Source organism: Taudactylus pleione, unplaced genomic scaffold (genome assembly GCF_031769625.1).
Source record: "Taudactylus pleione unplaced genomic scaffold, aTauple2 ptg000073l, whole genome shotgun sequence".
NCBI lineage: Eukaryota > Metazoa > Chordata > Amphibia > Anura > Myobatrachidae > Taudactylus > Taudactylus pleione.
This window is the reverse complement of record NW_028284475.1, coordinates 4,725,217-4,752,719: the sequence shown is the minus strand read 5'-3', so window position 1 is coordinate 4,752,719 and position 27,503 is coordinate 4,725,217. Positions and strand designations below refer to the sequence as shown.

General features: G+C 47.8%; 1 protein-coding gene across 2 annotated transcripts; it reads left to right on the top strand.

Moving 5' to 3' along the window:
• The first annotated feature begins 430 nt into the window (after positions 1–430).
• On the top strand, positions 431–27,029 carry TIPE2 (TNF alpha induced protein 8 like 2). Of its 2 annotated transcripts, XM_088467610.1 has the most exons (3): positions 431–615; positions 6,142–6,218; positions 21,615–27,029. In XM_088467610.1, exon 3 carries the CDS (start codon positions 21,618–21,620, stop codon positions 22,176–22,178), a length of 561 nt encoding a protein of 186 aa, XP_088323736.1. In that variant the 5' UTR covers positions 431–615; positions 6,142–6,218; positions 21,615–21,617; the 3' UTR covers positions 22,179–27,029. The 2 variants fall into 2 exon arrangements, with proteins under 2 accessions (XP_088323736.1, XP_088323735.1); XM_088467609.1 differs by lacking the exons at positions 431–615; positions 6,142–6,218 and adding an exon at positions 8,372–8,487.
• Positions 27,030–27,503: the final 474 nt, after the last annotated feature.

Below are 27,503 nucleotides of genomic sequence, written 5' to 3'. Positions count from 1 at the left end.
CAGGCGTCTCTGCGGTTGTCCCTGGTGCAAATCATCTGGCCGAATAACTTGTACCCTCCCGTCCAGCTCTGCGTATCCCACAGTGTCCTTCGGTGCGTCCTAGCTGATCATCGCCCATAGATGTGACATAAGTGCGCACAATTCTGCATCGCCGTTACTCACATACACTCAGTCTCGGAGTACGCGCGGTACGAAATTACGCAGGATGCACTCTGCAAGCAGCCGTACGCTCAACTCTATTACAATCACTAACTTTGGAGATCAGTATTACACAGACGGTATTAGAGAGTCAGTCGTGGGATGTTGTGAAACACTAGGACCTCGGGGTCAATGCCGAAGCTTCCTGTGATTTGGGTGGGGACGTTCCCAGCCTCCTCCTTCTGTAAGGCCCGAGTGTAACAACTGGACAGGAGGAAGCTGGCCGTTACAGGACTGCAGAGGGGAAGGTCTAGCAGCTCTGAAACCTGCAGAAGATATATATGATACCCCCAGCATTGGGGGGGGGGCTTCGTATGCCCCTACAATGTACTGCCTCCACCTCCAATGGTCTGTGACACGCCATATTCTTCCTGCGACCAGTGATGGCGAGAGGGCACGCAGAAAGCTACGGCACAGGTAATAATACAGCGATAACTCTGCAACATACTACACACTTTTTTTTCCCCCCATGTTAAAGCTGAACTTTTATGGACTTTGGGCCTGATTCAGAGCCACTCGTAAGCGGCCTCTCGTTCGCTCTGAGCGATGTTTGCCCAACTGCGCATGCGTACGGATCGTTACACGCATGCGCGAACCAGTCAGTGCGGTCGAAATTCATGTGCTCGCAAAATAGCGAATGCCTGCTATTTTGAGTGACAGAATGAAGCGTATGTGGGTGGTAACGGGGGAAGGTGCTTGAAAACGGGGAGTGGAGATCCGAACGCAGGCGTGCTTAAAGGTCAAAACGGGCGTTTTATGGGTGTGCATAATTAATACAGCAGCGTCATTGACCACGTCACTGGGTTATTTAATAGCCAGAACTGCTCGCAAAATTGAGGTAGCAAAAACCGACCACAAGAATAGCGAGCAGTTCATACCCTGGTCGATGTACTCGATTAATCTAATAAATAGCGGACATGACGTAGGATGCGAGCGGCCAGGGGGCGTAGTTTCCCAAAAAACGACCGCAAGTTTTGTTCGCTCGTTCAGACCTAGAGGCGTGAACAGACCGCAAACAGCGAATGGTTCATTTGAATAGCCACCCCTATTTTATGGACGAGCGAGCGCTAATTGCGTCCGGCTCTGAATCAGGCCCTTTACTTATTGTTAATGGATTGTTACCATAGCAACCAACTAGGGTTAGGGTTGTCAATGTTCTAGTACAGGTCAGAAAATGAAGTAAAACTCTTATTACCATGAGATCTGCTACAGTTGCTATCTTAGGGTCTGACTGAGTGGTGGGCGCTATAGTACAGTGCAGCAGCTGTGCCGAGCAATGCAAAAGCCTTATGTAACAAGACGCCCACTGTAGGCTGATGCCCACAAAGAGGACTTACACCACCTACACAGAGCGTGGCAGCCACGTGACCCATGACCATGTGGTGCGTGTAGCCTGTAATCGGGCACATTACTCTCCCCAGCAATCACCAGGCTTAGACTTAGGCCTATTACGGGTTACCGCATTGCCCTATGCATCACTTTAATGGACCCCCCATGCTTGTGCTTCATTGTATTTCTCAGTGAGGGCCATAAGAGAATTATTGCATCTGGTATAATGTGGTGTGGCGGGCAGGGGCGTCTAGCCCTGGTACAGCGAGGAGGAGCGGCCACGCTGTGTGGGTGAACCTTCGCCATATTGGGACTTACGGGACCACAGATCAGAGAAAGGGGCATGACCACACCAGGTTGGCGGTTTGGCTGCACCTCTCTCTACAGGCCCGGGCCCCAGTTCTTTGTACCCGCTTCCCCCTGATTACAAGGGGTTTCCTATCCCCCAGCCAGATCCCGGGGGTAGGGCAGCACTAAATACATGAAGCTAGTTCTGTAAAAGGATTGGAGGAGACACCCTACAAAATGGCGGCAGGGACCAGGATCCAGGACTCCGGCTAGGGGGATATGGAAGTGACGCCCCTCACTTACGGCCTAGGTGCTGGTACACATTTAAATCACTCTTGCAACCTTTTCGCCATAAACAACTACCCCGTTTTTTTTTACTACCCCCCACTATATTCCACCGCTATGGGCCTTATTAGCCCCGATTGTTGAATGGAAGACCCTGCCCTGGCATCAAGGGTCTGTTCACTCACAATGCAGCGTGTAGCGTCAACTCTGTATATAGCCCCTCTGCAAGGGGAACCTTCTAACACGAGAGCAAAAACCAAACGTATTAATTAATGGCAATAATAACAATGTAACACAGCTGCCCATGCACCTACAGCTGCTGCTGTTTTGATAGATGGTCCTGCCCGCCTATAACAATGGCGCGTGCGGCCGCCACATCCCTCCCATTCATTGAGGCTTGCGACAGAACAGATTTGGCAGGGAGGATGTAGAGCTGTTTGGTTTGGTTTCCTGGCCTCTTCCTGTTTCTTTGCTACCGCGGGGAGGATGTGATACTGAAAAAAGCGTTATTCACAATACGTGCCCCGGGGGTGGGCTGGGAAGGGGAGCCTGCGGTCGTTCCGATGGTTACAGAAAATAACCCAGGTGTCACTGTGCGTCTTTTGTCAGCCGCAAGGGCCCAGGCCTGTCATTGTCCTGCCTCCGTGCGTTGTGCGCTCGCTCTCTCTATACACCAGGACACAAAAGGTGACATGACTGATAGCTGGGGCACAAGGGACCGTGCAAGCAAACTGGGCTATAATCAGACTGTATCGTGCTAGTTCCGTTTAGAACAGGAAAGCAAGCCCCTGATTGGTGGCTGCGGGTTATAGCATCGACTTTACGCTAATGCCAGTGTTAGCCCTGGTGCATAAGAGTGCGTCGGAATGTGCAAGGACGGAGACGCCCGCTTTAGATGCAACGATCCCGCTTGGTGTGTCTTTAGATACAACCATGGGAGCACGGAAACTTGCACCTGCCCCATGCTAGAGGCAGACTCTTCCTCAGACTGTGGCCTCCAATGTGAGCGATTAAACGTCAGAATTCAAACCCAGTTATGTGACGCGCCCATAACATTTCCAGTACATCTCGCTGACCGGGCATCTGGATCGCACATGCACCGTCACTGTGCAGCTTTGTAGCTACTTAAGACGCATGCTCAGTTGAAAACGATCGACCATTTGCATGAATAGCGGCATGGCGTGCAACTCAGAAACAGGCCCTGATGCTCCCCACAGTGCTGCGGAGAGAATATACCACAGCCAATATGGGATGGGGTGCACTGGGTGCATCCTGGCGTTTCCAGATGTCACCCCGGCAACAGCCAGGACTGCAAGGTGCAAATACACACCTGTGTCCATGCTGTAATATCTGTACAGCCATTTGCCATTTATATTTTAGGGATGGCCATCAAAGGGTTCTCCATTGATGGTGCCATGGGTGCTTTCCATCGATGGCAGGAAACTGTCCATGGATTGAGCCATCGATGAGCAATCACCGATGATGGGGAAATAGACCACATCGCAGCGTGTCTGCCATTGATGGTGGATAACCATCGGACCATCGCCACAGGACTAAGCGGAGTTGGAAACGTGGAGCATTTTGTGACCAGGTGCCCAAGGAGGCAAACGGTTTGCGGAAACACGATTCTCCTCTGTACTCACAACTGTCCCTGTTTTAGATGATGCCTGTCCTACTTTAGGGACTGAGGGCCTGATTCAGATCCGGACGCTATTTGCGTTCGCTCATTCAGAAAAAGGGGCCGGCTATTTAAATTGAGCGCTCGCTCTTTGCGGTCTGTTGACGCCTCTATGTCTGAGCGAGCGAAAGTAACATGTGCTCGCTATTTTGAAAAGACGCCCCCTGGCCGCTCGCATCCTATGTCATCGCCGCTATTTATTAGATTAATCGAGTACATCGAAAGGCGTCTGAACTGCTCGCAGTGCTTGTGCTTGGATTTTCCTACCGCAATCATGCAAACAGTTCAGGCTAAGAAACAACCAAGTGACATGGCCGATGACGCTGCTTCGTTAATTATGCACACCCTTAAGACGCCCGTTTTGACCATTTGGCACGCCTGCGTTCGGATCTCCACTCCCCGTTTTCAAGCACCTTCCCCTGTTACCACCCACAAACGCCTCATTCTGTCACTCAAATTAGCAGGCACTCCAAATTTTGCGAACACACGTTTTCCGACCGCACTGACTGGTTGGCGCATGCGCATTACGACCCATACGCATGCGCAGATGTGCGAACATTGCTCGGATCGAACGAGCGGCCGCTTACGAGCGGCTCTGAATCAGGCCCTGAGGTATAGCCCTCTGAACACGGACCTATGGCCATCTGTCTGGCTCCTATGTTTTGCTGCTGTCTGTCTTGTGTCCTGCATTTTTTTCTGTATCTTGTGTTATTGTGAACACGGAAGGCTGCAGAACGTTATACAAATGTCCATCAAAAGTGTTAAGGTGCTGGCGCAGGACACGTAGGGTTGCGCTTCGTAGTGGTACAGGCTGGCGGCAACATTTTCCTATTTCTGGCAAAGGTAACATACAGCCCCCGTGTGAGCGTTTGCCAGAATTCAGCTGTTGCTGGAGACTCCACTATCTGACCTGACATCCAGGTGAGAGGTGAGGGAGAGGCCGGCTGCACTCCTGCAATGTGTTTTATTTGCTTTGTCCATGGCTCACCGGCAGCTTATGGAACTACAAATCCCAGCATGCCCTATATAGCAGAGATAATCAGCCTGTGGCTTTCCAGCACCTGTTGAACAATAAGCCCCAGCATGCCCTTTATAGCAGAGGTAGGGAAACCTGAGGCTCTCCAGCACCTGTGGAACTACAAGTCCCAGCATGCCCTATATAGCAGAGATAATCAGCCTGTGGCTTTCCAGCACCTGTTGAACAATAAGCCCCAGTATGCCCTTTATAGCAGAGGTAGGGAAACCTGTGGCTCTCCAGCACCTGTGACACTACAAGTCCCAGCATTCCCTTTATAACAGGTAAGCAACCTGTAGCTCTGCGAGATGCCGTGGAACTACTAGCACCATCATGTACTTAATAAAGCGACTTGCAGTGCTGTTTGCTGTAGAACTACACGTCCCAATATGGCTGAGAATGAGATGATCAACCTGTGGCTGTGGAACAACAAGTCCCAGCATACACTACAGCAGAGGAAAGCAACCTGTAGCTCTTCCTTTCGCTGTGGAACGAAAAGTCCCAGCACTCCCTTTATGGCTAAAGAGATAAGCAACCTGTGGGTTTCGGGTTGCTGTGGAACTACAAGTCCCAGTGTTGTTTACTTACCTTGTATAATGTGCTGTATTATGCTGGATAAAGGGTTACTGATTCAGAGCCGGACGCTATTTGCGCTCGCTCGTTCAGAACAAAGGGGTGGCTATTCAAATGAACCGTTCGCTCTTTGCGGTCTGTTCACGCCTCTAGGTCTGAGCGAGCGAACAAAACTTGCGGTCGTTTTTTGGAAAACTACGCCCCCTGGCCGCTCGCATCCTACGTCATGTCCGCTATTTATTAGATTAATTGAGTACATCGACCAGCGTATGAACTGCTCGCTATTCTTGTGGTTGGTTTTTCCTACCGCAATCTTGCGAGCAGTTCTGACTATAAAATAAACCAGTGAAGTGGTCAATGACGCTGCTGTATTAATTATGCACACCCATAAAACGCCCGTTTTGACCTTTAAGCACGCCTGCGTTCTGATCTCCACTCCCTGTTTTCAAGCACCTTCCCCTGTTACCACCCACATACGCCTCATTCTGTCACTCAAAATAGCAGGCATTCGCTATTTAGCGAACAAACGATTTTTGGCCACACTGACTGGTTCGCGCATGCGTATTACGATCCGTACGCATGCGCAGTTGGGCAAACATCGCTCGGAACGAACGAGCGGCCGCTTACGAGCGGCTCTGAATCAGGCCCAAAGATAATACAGGAGGCGCAGAGGGCACACTGAACCTGGATATATCTAGTAGAACATTGGTTCTTCATGATAGTATTTGGGGACATATAAATTACATACGTGTTGTCTTTATCTGGATTCCTGTAGGTGGAGATGTGGACAGGTGTGACTGCAGGAAAAAGGACCTTTCTCAGGCAGGAGTCGGGCAGACGGATTATTAACAGGTAACATGACCCCCTCCTCATTTATTAATGCTGTGTCAGAGTACTGTATCCAGGGAGGTAGGAGGCTCTGAGCACAAGCTGGACAGGGACACGTCAAACTACCGGCCGGGCAAGTAACGCTGTGTGTGCTTGGTACATTATATATAACATGCCGTGTACTGCTGCCTGCATGCTAATGAGGCATACCTACTGTGAAATCAAAGGTCACTAAGGAGAATTGCTCCTATATAAATGCTTGAGGCCACAGGCTGAGTGCTTTATACAGGGAGTAAGGTGACTTGTAATATTCTTATCATTTACAATATACAAATATAATATATGAGCAGTACTTTTTTTAGGAGTATTTCACTAAGGTGAAAGCCTCTGTTGTGTTCAGTAAAGAGATGGTCATCGATAGTTAATCATCGATGGTGAACTTCCGATGGTCAATGGTTTTCCACCATCGATGGCTGACTGCCAACCAATGTTTTTTTATTTCCTTATGGATGGTAGGGGGCTCAGATCCGCCCCTGATTCTGATTGGCCCGTGGGCTATTGTGCCCCCCAGCAGCATGTGACAGGGGCAGTGACGTGATGTGAGGAGGGGAATGGAGCCAGAAGGAAGCCACAGACTGAGAGTTATATAGTGGGAGGAGCAGGGTCCCCAGCAGCACAGAGTATATCAGGAGATGAGTGATGGGTCAGTGAGGACAGGGCTGCATGTGACAGGGGCAGTGATATGATGTGAGGAGGGGAATGGAGGAAGCAGGAAGCCACAGACTGAGAGTTATATAGAGGGAGGAGCAGGGTCCCCAGCAGCACAAAGAATATCAGGAGATGAGCGATGTGTTAGTGAGGACAGGGCTACATGTGACAGGGGCAGTGACATGATGTGAGGAGGGGAATGGAGGCAGCAGGAAGTCACAGACTTGAGAGTTATATAGTGGGAGAAGCAGGGTCCCCAGCAGCACAGAGTATATCAGGAGATGAGTGATGGGTCAGTGAGGACAGGGCTGCATGTGACAGGGACAGTGACATGATGTGAGGAGGGGAATGGAGGCAGCAGAAAGTCACAGACTTGAGAGTTATATAGTGGGAGAAGCAGGGTCCCCAGCTGCACAGAGTATATCAGGAGATGAGTGATGGGTCAGTGAGGACAGGGCTGCATGTGACAGGGACAGTGACATGATGTGAGGAGGGGAATGGAGGCAGCAGAAAGTCACAGACTTGAGAGTTATATAGTGGGAGAAGCAGGGTCCCCAGCTGCACAGAGTATATCAGGAGATGAGTGATGTGTTAGTGAGGACAGGGCTGCATGTGACAGGGGCAGTGACATGATGTGAGGAGGGGAATGGAGGCAGCAGAAAGTCACAGACTTGAGAGTTATATAGTGGGAGAAGCAGGGTCCCCAGCAGCACAGAGCATATCAGGAGAGGAGTGATGTGTTAGTGAGGTCAGGGCTGCATGTGACAATGGCAGTGACATGTTGTGAGGAGAATGGAAACCGTAGGAAGAAACAGACAAGTTATAAAGTGGTAGGAGCACGGTCCCCAGCAGCACAGAGTATATCAGATGAGTGATGTGAATAGAGGCAGCAGAACGTTAACTTTTATTGGCTATTACATTGTTAACACTTCTTGATTAGAACCTAATGCTGACCTGTGTTCTAAAGTTTGCTTCTCAGGTATACTGTAAATAACTGCTACTCAATAAGAGGATAAGAACAATATCCCCTCTGTACAGAAGAGACCCAGAACCATCCTTACATCTATGTGAATAGCACAATCTCTTTGTATAGCTGAGTAACAGAACTAGAATTTCCTATGGAAAAGTTCTAGAAATGTCTCGGACAGTAAAATAGAAAAACTCTTCCTCCCAGTAAGAGAGATTTACAGAACATTTCCCAGGCTGTAGCAGGACTGATATATTCTCCTCAGTACATGAGGGGAGCCCTCAGCATGTCAGCCAGGCAGGCATTATACATGTATGTAATGGGGGTGTCTGTATTTGTATTATAAGCTGGGTCTGCAGCTCTGGTACAGCTGTGCCCCCCTCCTCCCTCCCTCCCTCAGCATCTCCCCGGCCGCACAAGGCCAGGTACTGGGACCCTTCCCTAACAAAGACCTCAGGTTATACTGAATTAGGGCTGTGCAGCCCTCTCCCCTCCCCAGCCTGTGGGCGGGACAGGTCTCAAGTTCCTCAAGGAAGTTGCCTGAGAAGTTGTCAGAAGTTTGTGAGGCTGTCAGAGGCGGGAGTCCCCATCTACCAGCCAAGGTGCTCCAGCTGCGGGGTAAGTCATTGCAGGGCTGGGGGCAGGCAGGGGCTCCCACATCCAGGGCTTGCCCCATCTGGGTGACCCTTCTCCTCCTACCTCTTGTGCTTGATGCAAACAGCTGGATTCTTTCTACCTATTAAGCCATCTAGCAAAGGAGAGAATTGGAGTAAGGGGACATGATTGCAATAAGTGCCCCCCCCCCCCCCCCCTGCTTAAGAAATGCAATGTAGCCATGTTCTGCAATCCCTATATTACCTGGGTTGAGATGACTGGCATGCAGCCATCAGTAGCAGCCCAGCTCCCGCTGACGGGTATGGTACCAGCATCTTGCAGCTAGTGGTAGGGGGCAGTAGTCTATGTGGCAGACCCTCAATCTATATACTGCCATTATCCATGTGTATGCATGACGTTTTCCAGTAACATAAGTTGGGGGATTAATGGTGCACCCCTAATATTGGTGCTTTCACTGTCCATATGTCTGCATGCCATGTTTCAGTAATATGGGGGATTGTGAGACCCCCGGCTCCATCCAGTTTTTTTTTTTAAAAAGCTACAGTATCTCTGCAGGTCACAAAATCATAGATGTGCGTGGGACATAGTACATCGCTATGGTCTATGCTGGCGCCCTGTATATAAATGTTAGTAAGTGAGTCCTAGCACTCGGCTATGGAATAAATGCTGCTCTCTCCTGCAAATGCTTCGTCTAGTACAGACACGCAGGGAGGAATGCTCACGTCCCACACTCTCCATACCCCACCGGTGGGGAATTCCTCCTGGCACAATGCATGTTTATTCTATATCTGGGTGGCGCGGCAGCACCCACGGAAAGCAGAGACCAGGTGCTGGAACGCTGCGTCTTGCAGGAGATATGATCTCCGCTCTCCCAGCCGGCCTTTCTCTGCGTGCAATAAAACCCTGCACAGCCCTGAACTTCATGATAAATGAGGTTAGTCCCATCCCTCCCCCTCAGGTAGCTGCTGTACTGATCATTCCCGCCTCTGCTGGGACTCCGCTCCATGAAACCACTACTCCTTTATTGTAGACTATGCTATTGGGTGTCCGTGAAACATTTGACTGCGACTAGTCCCCACATCCTCTTTCTCTGAGATATCCTTCCTTCCTGCCTATTGCCATACTTTGCTGAGTCTGTCTGTCTGTCTGTAAATAAGATTTGCACCTTTGGTCCACAGTGGTGTCAGGGAAAGCTGGGGGGCAGATAATGAGGAGGGGGTGCAGTGGGACGCCGGCAGGAAAGAGGGCACAGTGATTTTTGGGGGCACTCTGAGCTGTCAGTCATTATAAGTGTGAAGATGGACAGGAAGCGGACGCTCTGCCGTGTTGCAATACTGCCGTTACCTTTAACCCTCTCCTTCCTGCAGCCTGCAAGCGGCTTTATAATACAGCCACCTCTGCATGTCTGCGTCTCCCCTTTTCTAGCTATTGTATAGCTGCACAATATCGCTCCCTCCATATCATCCTTTACTTTGGGGGCTTGATACGTTGGTACTCCCTGAAATGGAGTATTTCAAACGCAGCAAAGAGTATGCTCTGATCAGACTAAGGGTACGTGACCTGCTGGGATCTGTAGTGCTCTGAGGTTTGCTGAGAGTATCGCTCGTGACTTGCATGGAGGACTGAGCAGCTTATTGTCCTTATTTTAAAATGTGAACGAGAAGCCAGCGGGGGTCTTAGGGGTACAAACTTTGATTAGCAGGGCGATAACTCTTAACAATTTTCTGGGTGGTACCAGTGCATATACTGTGAGATTTGGTGGGTTACAAATCCCACTCACCTGACTAACTCACCTGTAATGTTACTATACAGATAAAGCGATTTAGGGTCCCATTTAAGAGGGTACCTTAATACCAGAGGCGTATCTTGTCTAGTATCGCAGTAATACAAACAAATATGCCATTGGTATCCAGCGTTACTTACCTCTCCGGCGAGATCCAGCAACACCCTAAGGGCGTCATTCTATCGTTGCCAGCGACGGGCTTCTGCACCATGCGCTTAACACGTTGAAGCTGGAAAGGCTGTTGCTGGGTCCCCTTTGCCTGCAATGGGGACCGTATCGTTCTCGCCATCTATAGATAGTGTAGGCGATACACTGACAAACAGTAATAATGATAAATTACCGCTGTTTGTTAAATATTAGAAGGAGGAGATAACCCCCTTAGTGAGTGCTAAAGGAGTTATATCATCTGGTTGATAAATGGGGCCCTTAGGTTCCAGTCATTGTTTGGCGTTTGTCCCTGGTGTCCAGGGCGCCTATAGACTTTTTTGTTTCTGGACCCTGCAATGTAATAGTATGTAGGACACCTCCACGCTGTATGATAAATAAAATTCCTAAAAGGTTCTTCCCAATTGTAAAGCACAACGGAATATGTCAATGTTGCTAATAATAAAACACTCTAATGGCGTCCGTCATCGTGGCCAGTCCCCTGGTGTTTTGCAGTCGCAGCTGCTTCTATCGCTCACTCTCACTCCTATATCAATGGCGACTGAAGCAAAATATCATCGTCCGTCACCATCATTATCTCACTGGCTGTGATCCATATTCCGGAGCAGTAGCGGGCAGCTCATGGCATCTAAAGATGGTAAAGCCGCAGCGCAGGTCAGGGCTGAGACTTGTCACCGGCTCCTTCGGGTTAGGGTGCCCAGCCCAGTCTTCGTGTTTGTATAGATTGCAGGTACAGCACGGTGACTGTGAAATCTGTCCACGCCGGCTCACCAACGCCTTTCCAGTCTTTGTTTGCACACAGTGACAGACGCATACATGTACAGCCCTCGAGTGCTGCAATCACTATGTCTGTGCACAGGAGCTGCCACGGTCAATGCAGAATGTCTGGGCCTCTAGATGATAAAGCAGCCAAAAACCTACGGAGTCATGTTATTTAGTAAATAGAAAACTGGGACACTCCCAGGATGTGAAGTTTGCTCAGTGCCTACAAACCAACCACCACCTCCTAATGGGGGCCAAACGCTGCAGGAGCCCACCTCTTTATCTGGGTGCAGGATCAGGTCGGAGTGAAATAAGCGTCATAAGTTCTAAACTACGGCGGAGCGAAGAGCGGAATCAGTCTGTTCCTCAAATCGCAGTTACACATAAGACCGTTTGTGTAACTTATCTTGCGTTTTTCCGCTACGCGTGCTCCAGGTCCCCGTGGTCACACAACTACGGGTGACGCAGAGTCATATGCGATTAGTTTGCAGCTCTGCTTGTGACTGAAGGGCCTGCAGCCGGCGGAGATGTTCACTGAGGCCGCGTGTCCACAAGACTGCGGACAGCGCTGAAGTGTAAATACGCCCGTCTTCAGACGGATCTTTAGCACCAAGGATAGAACTGGTGCGAGTGCGCCCCAATAATGCTGACGCAGAGATGCATGCCGGCGAATATAGGCAATAAGGGCTTGACTCAGAAATGGACGTAAACCTGATGGTTTGCGTACGTTTCCGATGGCGGAGTGCATTTGCAGAACGAGTCCTGCGTGATCGCACTCACTGCCCCCAAACAGCAACATGACAGCCGCTACCCTGCGGCTTGCAATACCGTATATATATCTGAATCAGGCTCTTATACGGCCGACTTGCGTCTAACTCTGCATCAACCCCCCCAATGTGCCCAAAACCTCGATCCTCTTCATGCTGCAGCAAGCTGCCCCCCACTGGGCAAATGTGAATGCAGAGTTTGAATACATCCTTTAGCAAGCCATTATTTTGGAGGCAATCTGTGGTAGTGATTGGCGTAGATGCCAGTGACACTACAGAGAGGGGGGGAAAGTATCAAGCTTTCAAGAGGGTTCATTTAAACCAAATAGCAGGACGGGGTGCTTTGCTGGCTTGCCAGGCACGCACACTTGTATACACATAGCTGGAAGCTTTTGTGCCGCTCGCTAAATACAAATTATCCCGGGGATGAGTCAGGGTCAGTCAGGACGGCACAGAAATCCCTTGGAAGCAAATAAATACCCCAAAATGGTCATATTTCTCAAAGTATGACTTAGTCCTGCTCCTTTAGCAACCCAGAAGAGGTTAATGTTTAGTGGAGCGTGTCCGCCAGTACTTTCTGCCGCTCCACAGGTAACCACCTCATTACCTTATGAGCCCATTAAACACAAATCAAGGTGATGGATTGCTAATGGGGATCTAACTGGGAATATTCTATTACCATGGGTCATATCCAGCTCGGGGTCATTGGCTGCATGCTTAATACTTGTACAACAAATGTGTGCCTACCCGCCGTATGCCGCGGGAATTACGAAACTTAACCCTTCATGCGAAGCAAACGTCTAAACCTGTGGTTCTCAACTCCGTTCCTCAGGTACCCCCAGCAGGTCATGTTTTCTGGCTTTCTGTCTGTGGAAGCAGGTGCGATGATTACTGACCAAGCACAATAGATTAACTCACCTGTGCATGATTTAAGAAATCCAGAAAACATGACCTGTTGGGATTACTTGAGGACTGCTGTTGAGAACCGCTGATCCATACATTTGTTAGAACACATTGCAGTACAATGAGATACGTCCAGTGGGATCTGTGAGCAACTTGTCCGCAAAAATAGATGGTCAAATTGTACAGATCCAATTGGCTGGCAATGAAAGTTGACTGCAGTTTGAAAAACACTCTTTTTTATTCTTATCCAGCTTAATCAAATCCAATCTGATTGGGGACTATTGACCCAGATTTGATTGTTTTAGGATGGAAGCTTCACTTCCCTACGGTGGAATCAATAATTTTGCGGGATGACGCCATCGTCAGAATTTTGGGCCTGATTCAGAGCCGCTCGTAAGCGGCCGCTCGTTCGCTCCGAGCGATGTTCGCACATCTGCGCATGCGTATGGATCGTAATGCGCATGCGCCAACCAGTCAGTGCGGTCGGATATCGTGTGCTCGCAAAATAGTGAGTACCTGCTAATTTGAGTGACAGAATGAGGCGTTTGTGGGTGGTAACAGGGGAAGGTGCTTGAAAACGGGGAGTGGAGATCCGAACGCAGGCGTGCCAAACGGTCAAAACGGGTGATTTAAGGGTGTGCATAATTAACAAAGCAGCGTCATCGGCCACGTCACTTGGTTGTCTCTTAGCCTGAACTTTTTGCATGATTGCGGTAGGTAAAATCCTACCACAAGCACTGCGAGCAGTTCAGACGCCTTTTGATGTACCCGATTAATCTAATAAATAGCGGAGATGACGTAGGATGCGAGCGGCCAGGGGGCGTCTTTACAAAATAGCGAGCGCATGTTTTGTTCGCTCGCTCAGACATAGAGGCGTCAACAGACCGCAAAGAGCGAGCGCTCAATTTAAATAGCCGGCCCCTTTTTCTGAACGAGCGAGCGCAAATAGCGTCCGGCTCTGAATCAGGCCCTTTATTCAGCAGGAGCTGGTGATTTAAGTGAGGCATGAAGTACAAAATGCCTCACGCCTCTATGATGTCACTAGTATCTAATGAACTCGTCGTATTCTTACAAATAAGATCCATTTTTCTTTTTCTTGCGTTTCGAGTGCATTTGTATATCCGTACCCCTAACTCCTGTACACGAATATCACATTACTGTACATACAGTGACTGAAATGCTCAGTAAAACTACATACATTAAGGACCATATAGAATACTTAAAAAAAAATATGCACAAATTAAGCTGGGTACATACTATAAGATCTATCGTCCAATATATCGATCCAACATGGATGGAAACAATATATCGTACACATCGTATAGTGTGTATGTTCGATCCGTTGTTCCCGGCCGATGTTTGTCGCAACGTCCCATCTTCTCTTCTGCAGGTTAGATGGGACCATGCAATGACCGATATGGTGTAGTGTGTAGGTAGGACCACACAATATATTGGATAATCGCACCTCTGACATTTTGCGCTGGGCTACATGCCGATTGCATAGCGTGTACAGAAGCAACGATTAAGCGGATACAATTCCCCCGACGCGATATATCGTGCCACCGTTCTGAAAATTGCATAGTGTGTTAGTGACATTGGGACGACCATCGTATCGTTTGGTACATCGTATAGTGTGTGCCCAGCTTGAGACTTGAACGAGGGGCATAAGAGAATGAAGAGGAGAAAGATGGATTTAAAAATAACAGAAAGGGGCAGATGGGAATTCTATAAAACTAAAAAGTTCTTCATCGTTCCCAGATACGGCCAGTTACTTGCAAATGCGCACATTGGTTATCAAAACCTGACAGTCTCCTGCCCGCTGCCACACGTACAGGACAGCGAGAGAGGCACGGCTCTGGTATGGGAAGATATATTAATGTGTCTTCCTGTGACATCCATCAGGCATTATATAAACTGAGGTGCCAGCCTCGGCGTAAACCTGACTGGCACCGTTTATCATCGGTATGCTGCCAGCCAGGAAGATTGATTCCCATCAGTGAGAGGCATTTAGTGCATAAACTGTGGGTTGATGTATTACGCAGTGTAAAGAGTGAAGAAGCTGACCAGTGGAGACGTTGCCCATAGCAACCAATCAGCTTTGAGGTAGCATTTATCATGTACAGTCTATAAGATGATAGGTAGAAGGTGATTGGTTGCTATGGGCAACTTACCCACTCTTATCCCCGCTTGTGACACCAAACCCTGTATACGTTAATGAAGTGATGGACAGGACTGGTACTATTGTCCGGAGAGGAATGGTGATATAGTGCAGCTTACACATCCAGGGGCAGAGCTTATTGCTGACATATATGATTGGTTTTGGTTTTGCAAGTCCCGGCTGTGACGGTGGACACAGTCCCCCCCTAAGCCACAGCATGATTGACATGCTGCGCCTGGAGACGGGGCAGCGCTGCCTGCGTTTACAGAAAACAAGGTCGCGTCTGCCCTGTTTTCTGGGAGCACCGAGGCCGGTTCTGCGTCTGCCGACACAGATTTACTGGCCTCGTAAGCGGACAGGGGGTGGCCATTCTGTGTAAGCTTAGGCTCGGTCGCGATGTTGATCTGATCTTGCGTCTACGGACACAGGCATCGGATCTGAGAGGCTGCTGGGAGGCGTCTTTCCATCAGACACCTGCAGCATTAGTGTATATGCACACAGCAGCTGCGTCCCAAAGCCTAGAACCCTGGATCAGCCCCAGAGTGCGATCTGAGTGTAATAGAGGGGCGAGGCCGGCCAGATAGGGAGGCAATCGGGAAGCCGACTGCCTAAATACCGGCAGCCGGCTTCCCAACTGCCATTTCCCGGCAAGGGTGAAATGCCGGGCGTCTAGATGTAGACGCCCGCATTTCACCTACGCTGGGAGACCGGTGCCCGGCATCCCGATCGTAGGGATGCCGGGCGCCGCGAGCAGACAGCCGCGGGGGGGGGAGGGTTAGGTTTAGGGCTCCCGGGGGGGACTTAGGGTTAGGCACCCCCCCGGGAGGGTTAGGGTTAGGCTAGGGGGAGGGAGGGTTAGGGTTAGGCACCCCCGGGGGGGACTTGGGGTTAGGCACCCCCCCGGGGGACTTAGGTTTAGGCAGCGGGGAAGGGGGTGGTTAGGGTTAGGCACTTGGGGGGGAAGTTAGGGTTAGGCACCCCTAAGGAGGGTTAGGGTTAGGTTAGTAAATACTTACCTATCCACGATCGGGATTTCCAGCGCTGTCGGGCTTCCGCTGCGTCGCACTCTGCTCCTGTCGGGCTGCCGCTGACGGGAATCGAACCAATTTCATACCAATTCCGCCAGATACCCAGTACAGTCTTAGGAGAAGCCCAGAGGAAGTCTCTATCAGTGCTGGATTACAGCTCAAACTATATCACAGACAATATGGGGTAGAGTTACTAAAATGGGAAACTGGATGTGTTGCCTTTAGTGACCAACATGGAAGTGTTTCCTTTAGGAACTGGTCAGATTCTAGCTTATTACCAATTTCTAGCCCAGGGGTAGGCTGCATGTGACACTCCAGCTGCTGTGTTTAGCTGTCAGGGCATGCTTGGATGTGTAGTTCCACATCAGCTGGAGGGCCACGGGTTGCCTGCCCATGTCCTAGAGAGTGTACTAGGGAATTGCTGGATATAATCTGATTGGTTGCTATGTCCACTTTTCCTTTTTAGAAGTGTTGCTAATTCTACACCTATATGACTTATATCCTTGTTACAGTATAGTCTCCTAATTACCCCTCCAGCAAGCCATGGTAATTATCACCCATTCCATTCCCCCGCTCTCAGCGCCCCTGACCCCACCGTCGCCAGGACTGGGAATTGCGGCACTCAGTCGCAGATAAATAGACCCCATTAGACCCTGCTTCTGTGATGCTTACAATAATGTTTTTCCAATTTACGACGGAGTCAAGGGCGCCGGGAGGGGAGGGAGAGCGGGTACTAATTACCTGGGCCCAGGTCAGCTACTATGGGGGACATTGTCCCACTATGAAGTGCTGCTGAGGTGGACATGTCGCTTTAGCGGCTACCGATGCCCCTGGTGCGTCATTCTGCCCACCTTCAGACACCGCCACAGCCATGTGGTCACCCCTCCCGCCATCTTGTAGTTAGGTGGGGGCCTCTTCAGTGGGATCCTGCCACATTTTCCTTACACCGTATCCCCTTCCTAATCGGGTTATATGAAGAATGCTTCTCCCGTCAGAGGCTTTATTCCATATGGAGAGGAGAAGTGATCACCTCCTAACTCCAATCGTGGGTTGTGCTCCTCAGTACAAGGTGTGCAGAGACACAGGGTAACAGCCATGCCACACTACGGTGTGAGCTCTTAGCAGTGGACTCGCTGTGCAAGCAGCCATTTTGCTGGCTGAACCAACACTAGCACCGGGATCCTGACAGGGTTGACATACTGACACTTGTTGGTGGGTTTGATGACCCTCTCCCTACCCTAATCCTCCCTCTTCGGTGCCTAACCCTAACCTTTCAGATCTGGCAAGGGAGACACCATGTATTGCCCTCTCAGTAGGATAATGCCAATACAGATATGGGTCAGAGGTAGAAAGGACAGAGATTCCTGTACCTGCCCAAAGCCGTCATCTATGAACACTGCGTGGCTCAGCCCTCTCCTGGCTGCATCCTATGCCAGGAGCTGGAAGCCCTATGAATCTGGAGCCCAAGGCAGTTGCCTCCTCCGTCTTGCCCTAATCCAGTCCTTGATGCAGCTCGCAGATTCTATATGGAGCAGCAATGTAATGGTGTAATTTGCAAAGTGCGCTCAATGCGCCCCACAAATCGTGTTTTGCGCCTGGATGGCCGATGCTGCGCACAGCAAGATACACACCTGCTCCTGCTCTTAAAAGATGTCTCCACAACCAACGCTGCCTGAAATGGCACCCTCCTGCCACTTTACTACCATCCTGTTCAGTAAAATATACTTTTAGTTTCAGTAAAAGTTTTCCTCCTCCTCAGACACTGCCTGGTGAGACCGCAACTTCAAAGTATTCAAATGTCCTATTTTGTGCTGGTGCGTACATAGATTGCAGGCTCCTATGTGTCAGTATAATGATACATAGCTGTCAGTAGTACTAGCATACCAGGGGTTAACTGGATAATACCTCCTACAGCAAATCTTGCTTGTATTATATTTTTGGCTCCTGTCCGCTCCCTTCCCCAGTGCTGCATACACTCCTTTGCATTGCGTGTCGGGGGTTGGTGGGGATTTCTGAATTATCATTTGCAGCGATGGTCAAACCAGGTAAGAAATCTGATCCATCAATACTCAACAATAGGCCCTGCGCACCTGATCGCACAATAGGCGGAATATTTTCTTTTTTTTAAAGCTACTTGTACTAATTGCAACGTGTCAGACATCATCGGTGGCTGTTTGCACAGTTCTTTCTTTTCTAATTAAACAGGAAATGTTTGCTGTGTCATGCAACTGAAGTATAGCGTGTCTTGTCTAGGCGACACCATTTGCCGATGTAGATAATACGAGGAAAACACGGAGTCATTTCACATCTGCATTCCCCGGCATGTTTAATTCATATCTCTGTCTTTTGTTTCTTACAACAATACACATAAGACAATTCTGCCTCTATTATTAGATGTTTTACACAATGCTGCGACTCCTTCTGCAGACTCACTGAGCTGACCTTTTCCTGACGATTGTTAACCCTACTGCCACACGCTAGTTATAAGGGTGTTCTTCTACTGTTTGGATGGTCCCTGCATCTCCACTAACATTGCAAAACTTACTGGGGGCAGGTAAAGTTAGTATTTTTACACTCAAATATACCCAATCTTGTACATGCTGATCTGAATAATATACATGTAATAACGTGTGTTATAATTGATTAAATATCCTCACTACGTTCTCTGTCACTACTTCTCCAGTTCAGCAGGCTGCTATGTTAGGAGGGAGGAGCTTCTCTAACAGAGCAGACACAGAATGACTGACTGCTTTGCGGTCTTGCTTTGCTGAACAGCACATTATGGATTGGGGTAGGACCAGTACCCCCTCAGACTTTATAGGCGGGATCCACTATTCTGAAAAATGCAGTCAAGGTTCGACCGCAATCGCCATATGCAACAAGCTACGAAAAGCGAAACTTTCCGGAGCTTGTTCCCAGTCAACAACGCCATCTATAGAGGCGTTGCCTAATAGAAACGTATGGGCTTCTTATCCGAGACTTCCCCCGAGAGGATCCCTCCCGCGGCTCGCACGTGCGGTTCCCGTTGGCTGTACATGCACAGAAGAACTCCCAGGTCATAAACCCAGAAATCCCCACAACGCATGGACAGGTCTTATCGGGAGATCTGCCCTTTGCATATATCAGCATGCACACGGCGTTAATAAACGCCACAATGCAGGCACTCAGTGGCGGGAAGCATGGCATCCAAAATGAGACGCTTGATACATCCCGCCTTGTGTCCTTTAATGCTACTCAATGGGGCTGGTTCAGTGTGATGTTCTGCATGCTCGGCTGCACACATGTTGGGCGTTTACAGTAGCGTCACTGGGGTGCGAGGGAAATCTTGCAATGCCGGCGGACGTGATGTGCCGTTTCCGGAAACAGCACATCACGTTTTTTTTATTTTGTCTAAAGGCATTTGTTCATTTTATTAGTCATTCATGATAGACCTCCAAATCTGCTAGTTCTTGGTGAACAAGGGAGGAGAACTTTGGTACTGTACACAAAATGACTGCCCGGACTGGTCGTATCCAGCCCCTTCCAGGAGCCACCTCATTTCAGTGCCTCGATCCTCCCATTTTCCATTCAGAAATCCTTGTTCTCAGGAAAGCGCGCTCTGCATTGTCAGCAAACCTGTCACTTCATTAAGTCTGCAGTCCAGGGGACGACCAAGCTGAACTAATTGCTGTGAAAGGTTTAATAGGCTAAATTAGAGATTGATGCCTTTTATAAATCAAACCTGTAATTGCAGAGAAATCTCCGGTGGGTGGGGTCGTGGTGCCTGAGGCTGGGAGAGGTCTATCGCCAATGAGACATGCCGGTATCATGAGGTCATGGTAAGCACTCTGCTGTTAGGTCCATGCAATGACCTAATCATCTGACTCAAGTCCCTAGTGCTGGGGTAGCTAACGTGCGGCCCTCCAGCTGCTGTGGAACTACACATCCCAGCATGCCATGCCATAGTTTTACAACTGTGGCAGGGCATGCTGGGATGTGTAGTTCCACATCAGCTGCAGGGTGGCATGTGGCTCTAGTGACTGAGTAGAATTATGCTTTCATTCCTTTAATTATTACCATGACCAATGGTGGTGGCTCCATGCTGCCCTCTACAGTCTGTGTTGAGAATCGCAAGTTGCCAAGTATTAATTACCATATGGTCCTGGCAGGTAATAGGAATGATAACATCATCTGCAAGATGGGTTCACTATCCCTAAATATTTCTGTAATTACTCTGTAAACCACGTAGTTTCACAGTTTCTTTGTACATTATAAAAAGAAAAAAATAGCGCTTACCCAGATCAGGGAAACAAGTATTTATGCAGCAGTAAAAAAGAGGTTTTTGCTACCTCTTGACAACAGTACAGAAAAGTCCAATATACTGCGCTTAAATACCCCAGTCAGGACATTCATTTAAACGCACGTAAAAAATAATTAGGTTTAATTACCCACACTTAGGTCAGAAAAAGTACATAAATTTACATAGACATAAATACACTAAGGGAATATATATATCATACTGATAACAATATGGATAGTATTATAACAAATATAGAGAGTTGATCAGACTCTATGTATAGGAACCATATATTACTTTCCCAAACAGGGAAAAATCCCCGGTCAGGGGTCTCTGGAGTAAAACACAAAATCACTATTTAATTCAGCTTATATGCTGAATTGTGCACTGATACCTCAGATGCGATACATATTATGCATAAGAAAAAATGAGTCTCATGTATCCAATGGAATTATTGTACTTTGTATCCAAAATAAAATCCTCACTTGCCGCAAGTGGTATGACAAGTATACGGCAGTCCCCCTCAAAGCATTCATATAGTCATTCTCAATTTGATTTCAACATTAGGACATCGATTTCCCAGCACCCCAGCTGCGAATGTAGGTCTGGTGTAGTATTGAGAGTTTAGGTCCTTGCCCACGTCACCTCTTATCAGCAGGCTCAGGCGACGTTGGTAGAATGTAATACCCGTAGTTGAAGGGAGTCCCGTACCTCAGTGTGATAACACTCCCATATGCCGTCAGTCTCTGCAGCCGCGTGGGTCCCCAAATCAATAGATCAAAAGATGGCTTGGTGCTGGTAATAGGTGAATGCTGAGGGTACACGTCCAAAAAACTAGGAGAGCAACTTCTTTGTACATTATGCTGTAATCTACATCCTTGCATTGAGTCATTGTAGTATTAATATTATTATTACTCAGTATTTATAAAGGTGCAACAGCGCAAACAATAAACGTACTTTGAATACCTCATAATACCACTTATTTCAATGAAAAGCTAATTACACGTTTTTTTCCGCAAAAATTTCCCCCCCAGCCCTCTAGAGGTCCCTAATAGAGCTGCACTTGTGCCAAAGTTCAGCACAATCCTCCACACACACATACACACACCCATATCCCGCCTACCCATCTCCCCCATACTGGCGCAGCTTCATGCCACTGGCATTATTCTGTTTTTTAAAGTCGCTACTTGATAACTACGAAATGCCCCCTAAGGCTACCAGCGGATCTCTAACATCCTGGCGGACTTGCCTAACGATATTTCCCTTCCTTTTTACCTTTACATTGTAGGCCATGGAGACCTTCAATTCGAAAGACCTTGCCCTCCAGGCGCAAAAGAAGATTTTGAGCCGCATGGCCAGCAAGTCCATGGTGAACATGTTCATTGACGAGACGAGCAGCGAGGTCCTGGACGAGCTGTACCGAGTGTCCAAAGAGTTCACCAAGAACAAAGCCGAGTCCCAAAAAGTCATCAAGAACCTGATCAAGGTGGCAGTGAAAATCGGTGTCTTGTACCGTCACCATCGTTTTAGCCCAGAGGAGCTGGTGCTTGCAGAAGACTTCAAGAACAAGTTGCACAATGGGGCCATGACCGCCATCAGTTTCTATGAAGTGGAGTTCACCTACGAGAAGGACGTGTTGCCCGAGATCCTCACTGAGTGCAAAAACTTGCTCCTCCGTCTGGTCGACAAGCACCTGACGCCCAAGTCCCATGGGCGCATCCAACATGTGTTCAACCACTTTGCAAACCAGGAGATGCTTGGCCAACTCTATAACCCTGAGGGTTCTATGAAGCCCCACTTACAGAAGATCTGTCAGGGAATGAACAAACTGATAGATGAGGGGAAATTGTGAGTTACTGAGGACTGAATGTGGAGTATGACCAAGCAGGGAACTAGAAATCTGTCCCAGAGTGGTTTGGACCTTGGGGGCGATGAATTGGTGGTTATTGAGATGAACTGAAAGGACCCCTGCATATTGTCAGTGGAACGTGCATATTTTCAGAACAAGACTCCCATCGTTAAGCAATTCATCCAGGAGATGTGTGCATTTCACCACATGGACCTTCCAAAGACTTACTAAACGAGAAGTGACCTTTGAATGAGGGTCTTCTCTTATTAAGAGGATGTGGCTGACTTTTGAACAAAAAAAAACGGACTTGACTCTATGTCAAGTTCATGATGCTTCATTATGAAACAAGTGATTTAGTATTGGTGAACATCACTGGTATCTTTCTACGTTGTACGTTTATTGTGCAGTTTGTGTTCTCACCCTGTCTATACCGTATATACTGTTACTTTACATCTTTTCCAACCACGTCTCAATCCTGGCGCCCGACTTGAACGGTTTCTACGTAGAGTGGTTTACATTATTGTTGCCTGTGTGGCGAATGTATTTTATGTAGTGTGTTACTTTCAAGTATCTGGTACACATTTGGCAATGGTGCATCGACACCGTTGCGCTCTACAGAGATTTGGAGACCGCTAAGAATACAGATGTAGCCAAGAGCTTCCATATTGTTTTGCACCTCGATGTTCCCTCTTGTACTCTAATGCCTGCTATGGCAGCATGGTGTTTATTGAGCTTTTATAAGACAAGTTTCCGTTTAGAGGCCACACGCTGGCAAAAGACCAACATGGTTACTTAGCCGAGTCCATAGGACTTAGTTGCGCACCGTATGGCATTGATTGGCAAAATAATGGAACACAAACTTCGAACAAACGCCTCAACACTGTCAGCGCTGTAGACTTCTATCAAGGGAGCGATAGCTCATGGAGGTTAGGAAATATTTGCGCATTTTGTGGTCCACCATTTGTGCCTTGGCATTCCATAGTTAGGTTGACCACATGTTAGACATTTCCAGAACAAAGTGGTGATGTTTACAGCTGCTGGAAAACCTATTCGTCTACCAATCCCGCATCTCGCCGATGCACTTTCCTATTAGATTGGGCCATACCACTTAGGAGCACGGTGAGGCTTCTCGTGTATACAGGATTTCCTAGGCCAGTCACTGATGTTGATTATGGAATTTACTGCACCTACTATGATTAACACTCCTATAAATCAAATGCTCGGGGCCGCTTACAGCCCATGTTTTCAAGGTCTCCTTACAGAAGCTTGAGGGAGACGGTTCCTGCCCCTGGTGGATTGTTTTTTTAAAATGTGTTATTCTGGAGTGAACAGCTCTGGGCCTCAGGAGATACGTAAAATGTTCGCTCTTAGCGCTCCCTGAGGACGGGATTTGGGAAAATGTTGAGTTACAGCAGTTTTCCCCAGTACCTCCCAATAGTCCCAATTTTTTTTTTTTGTGAACAATTTGGAAAGTGAAGGGACTGATAGTTATCCTGGTGACCTTTATAAAGTGGATGGAATCAAAAATTCCACCCAGGGTCTTTAAATATAATAAAAAATAAATAGGAGCTAGGTATCTTGGTTTATCGAGATAGATATAGCAACTCAACCAGGGGCTTGTATCCCTTTAATGTAAAATTGTGGCCTGATTTTGAGGTGGGAGTAAAGCAAATAAGAGCAAGTAATTGTGCAACGTGACAAAACCATGCTGCACTGCAGGGGGGGCAGATTTATAACAGAGATGAGCGGTTCGGTTTTGATGAAAAACAAACACACCTGAACTTTGGGGTTCCAGGATGAACAGAGTCTCGGCTCAGAACACTTTGGGGTTCCGAGTAGAGTAGAACCAAGGGCCTGATTCATACCCGGACGCTAAGTTGCGCTCGCTCGCTCTGAGCGATGGTCGCAGTGCGCGTGCGCAAACTAGTATGAGCGATCGGATTTTGCTCACTCGCCCTGAATAGACTGCCCGGTGGAATGAGTGACAGATTGTGCCGTTTGTGGGTGGTAACAGGAGAAGGTGCCTGTGAACGGGGGAGTGGTGTTGCGAACGCAGGCGTGTCTGATCGTCGGAAGGGAGTTTAATGGGTGTGCATAATTAGCAAAGTAGCGTCATTGAACACGTCACTTGGTTGTTTTTTACCCTGAGCTGCTCGCAGTGCTTGCAGGAGGGTAAGGTCTACCTCAAGCGGTGCGAGCAGCTCCGATGGCTCTCGATGTTACCGATTAATCCTTCAAATACCGGAGATGACATGTGTTGCGAGTGGCAAGGGGGCATCTTTATACACTAGCGAGCGCTTATTGCCGGGGCTCGCTAAGACATAGAGGGCGTCCTTACGAGACGCAGTGCGAGCACTTAATTTAAATATCTGGCCCCTTTTTGCCAGCGAGCAGCCGCAATTTGCGAGCGGGTCTGAATCAGGCCCCCAACTCCCATTTCGGGTGTTCTCATCAAAATTCGGAACTCTGATCTAAAAAACTGATCTCACGTGTTTTGGATTGCACTTAAGTACTCGTGATTTCCGGTGCTGTGAGGTGGTCACAATTGTATGGAAATTATGGCAAATGAATGTTATTTATGTAAAAAATGCTATAGGAACAAAAACAAGTCAATGGGGTATAGTTACTAAAGTGAGAGTCTTTAGAAGTGTAGATGTTGCCCATAGCAACCAATCAGATTCTACTTAACATTTAACTAGCACCTTCTAGAAGATAATAGCTAGAATCTGATTGGCTGATATAGGCTACATCTCCACTTCTAAAACTCTCACGTTAGTAAATTTGACCCCAAAGTTACATGATTTTAGCTGTTTTTATCAATTTTTATAGAAAACCAAAACCGAACCAACACTTGAGGGTGGTTTTGCCAAAACAAAAACACAAAGGTGATGTAGAACTAAAACGAAAACACGGGGGTCTACGCCCACATCTCTAATTTTAAAATGAATAGAAGGATATGAGTTTGCACACGCCCCTTTCAAATCAATATCTAAATTGTGTACAGATAAAGCTGTCCAGCATTTGTGGGCTACATGCAACAGCAGCCAGTATTTACCCTGCAGGCAAAATAAAAAAAAAAAGTATTTGCACTCCTTGTATTGCTACATGGTTTGTCCAGGTACACAGGGCCTGATTCAGAGGCGCTCGCAAAAAGCGAGCGCTTGCTCTGAATCATGGCGCGCACGGGTTTTATTTAGTTGCGGCATCCTGGCCACTCGAATAGCTGTGTGTGACCACCCACAGCTATTGCAAGCGGCCAGGATGATAGTCGCGATGGTCAAGACCATTGCGACCATCGGGCTTGCGTCGAGACCCTTGTGGTAGGGTCTCGTGGCCGCAAGCCCCAGAGAGCTTTTGGCTCTAATAGAGGTGGAAGCTCTCTCACTGACATCACTGGTGATGTCAGTGGGGCCGACCACAAACGGCAGGCGTTCGCTTGGGAACGCCTCCGTCTGTGAAGCCACCCCTGGCCACGCCTATAAAATGGGTCGAGCTGTCGATCGACATCGACAGCGCCCCTTTGTAGTGAGCCACGGAGCGAGTGCTTTTTGCGCTCGCTCCGGGGCTCACGCATGCGCACTGGGCCACCATCGACCCGCTTGCGAGCGGGTCTGAATCAGGCCCACAGAAGAGGAATTGTTCTGTAATTCATACGCTGGTTTTAAAGCGTATGAGCTAATTAGGAAATCGGTCATGGTCCCAGAAATCTGCCATTTCGCAAACCACTTTTATTGTTTCTAGTGTTGATCTTTTGTTGTCCGTTTCTGTAAACATATTTTCTTGCCGTGTACCGCAATGAAGTTGTTTGGTTGCATTCCAGATGCACAACATACGGTGCAGATTTTGCACCAGAATAACGTTCTGCTTATTAGAACGCAGTTATTGTTTGTTTGTTTTTTTAGTTTTAACCGGGTCGTTTGTCATCCAGTTTTATTCTGATCGAAAATGGACAAATGTACAATGATTATGATGAAAACCCAGACTAGTCGCTCAACGGACTTAATTTATGAGAATTATGGTACAGATGTGACGGTTATATTTATTTTCTAGACGGGTTGTGCAACTTCTGTCCACTTACTATACAGGACCCTTGTAGAGACTATAGCACCCCGTCGGGAGTCGACGGGCCAATAAAGTTAACATTTTTACGTTAAAAATATTACATTTTTAACGTAAATTTACCTTTAATAAAAGAAAAGTATGCGTGTAAAATAAAAGCGACCTATTTTGGTCGTATGAAAACCAGAGTTTGCAGCTGGGGGTAAAAATGCAAGTTTTATTGTATGCACAGCTGTTAGGATTGGGTAAGAGGAACCAACACCTGCCCTCCTCCAGCACAAAAAGTTGTGTTGTTTTTTTGTTATTATTTCCTAATGCAAATAAGCCCCTCCCACTTGCCCCTTCCCTTTCCCCCCCCCTATTTCTGTGTATGACAGCAGGATCATTCAGTTTTACTTCCCTTATGAAATGTATCTATTTCCTTGTTTTTAGGGGGGTTTTTGTGATCTATTACACAATGCTCTGTTGCTCGGACCAGTGCAGCCATTGTTGTGTATAATCACGCAGAACTCCAACTATAGAGTTTGCTATTAGCAACCGACCATGCTGTCAGTCGTCCGCAATGCTTACTAAATAAAGTCACAAGGGAACGATCAAAACGCAATTTTATACGCCCAAGCACAAACTTACACGCCATGTGGCTTTACCTCCGTATTACTGGGAATATATGTTTTTGTATTGTTTTATTTCTGAATAAATTTTCTCAATGTGACACATTTTTTTTTTGCCTTGTAATTTCTTGACTAGTACTTGGCACCTACTCGTAGTCATTTTCTTTGTTCAAGGGCACCCTTTCCATCCCAACTGTGCCGATATTAGGTGGGGCAGTACCTGACGTGCCTAGGCTCCCCTCGTGGTGCAACCACAGCCCCTTTTCAGAGTTCCTGCCTTTATTAGCAAAATTTTGGGAGGTTCATGTAAATCTGATCACTGTCTCTAATTCCCGTGAATGTCCCTATTTTATTAATTAATATAAAAAAAAAACAAACAACAATTATTATGGGTTTTTTTTTTTGGAATGTAAAAATTTCATTGAACAATCTATTCTCTGACAACCTTTTATTTATTGCAAATTGTTTACATAGCGCACACATATTACGCAGCGCTTCGCAGAGTCATTCGTATTAGTCCCTGCACCAGCGGAGCTTACAATCTATATCCCCTACCACATGGGTACACCCATACACACTAGGGTTAATTTTCTTTTTTTTTTTTTTTTGTCAGGAGCCAATTAACCTATCAGTATGTTTTTGGAATGTGGGAGGAAAC

Coding starts and splice junctions, on each gene's coding strand:
- TIPE2 (XM_088467610.1), top strand. CDS start 21,618: ATGGAGACCTTCAATTCGAAAGACCTTGCCCTCCAGGCGCAAAAGAAG.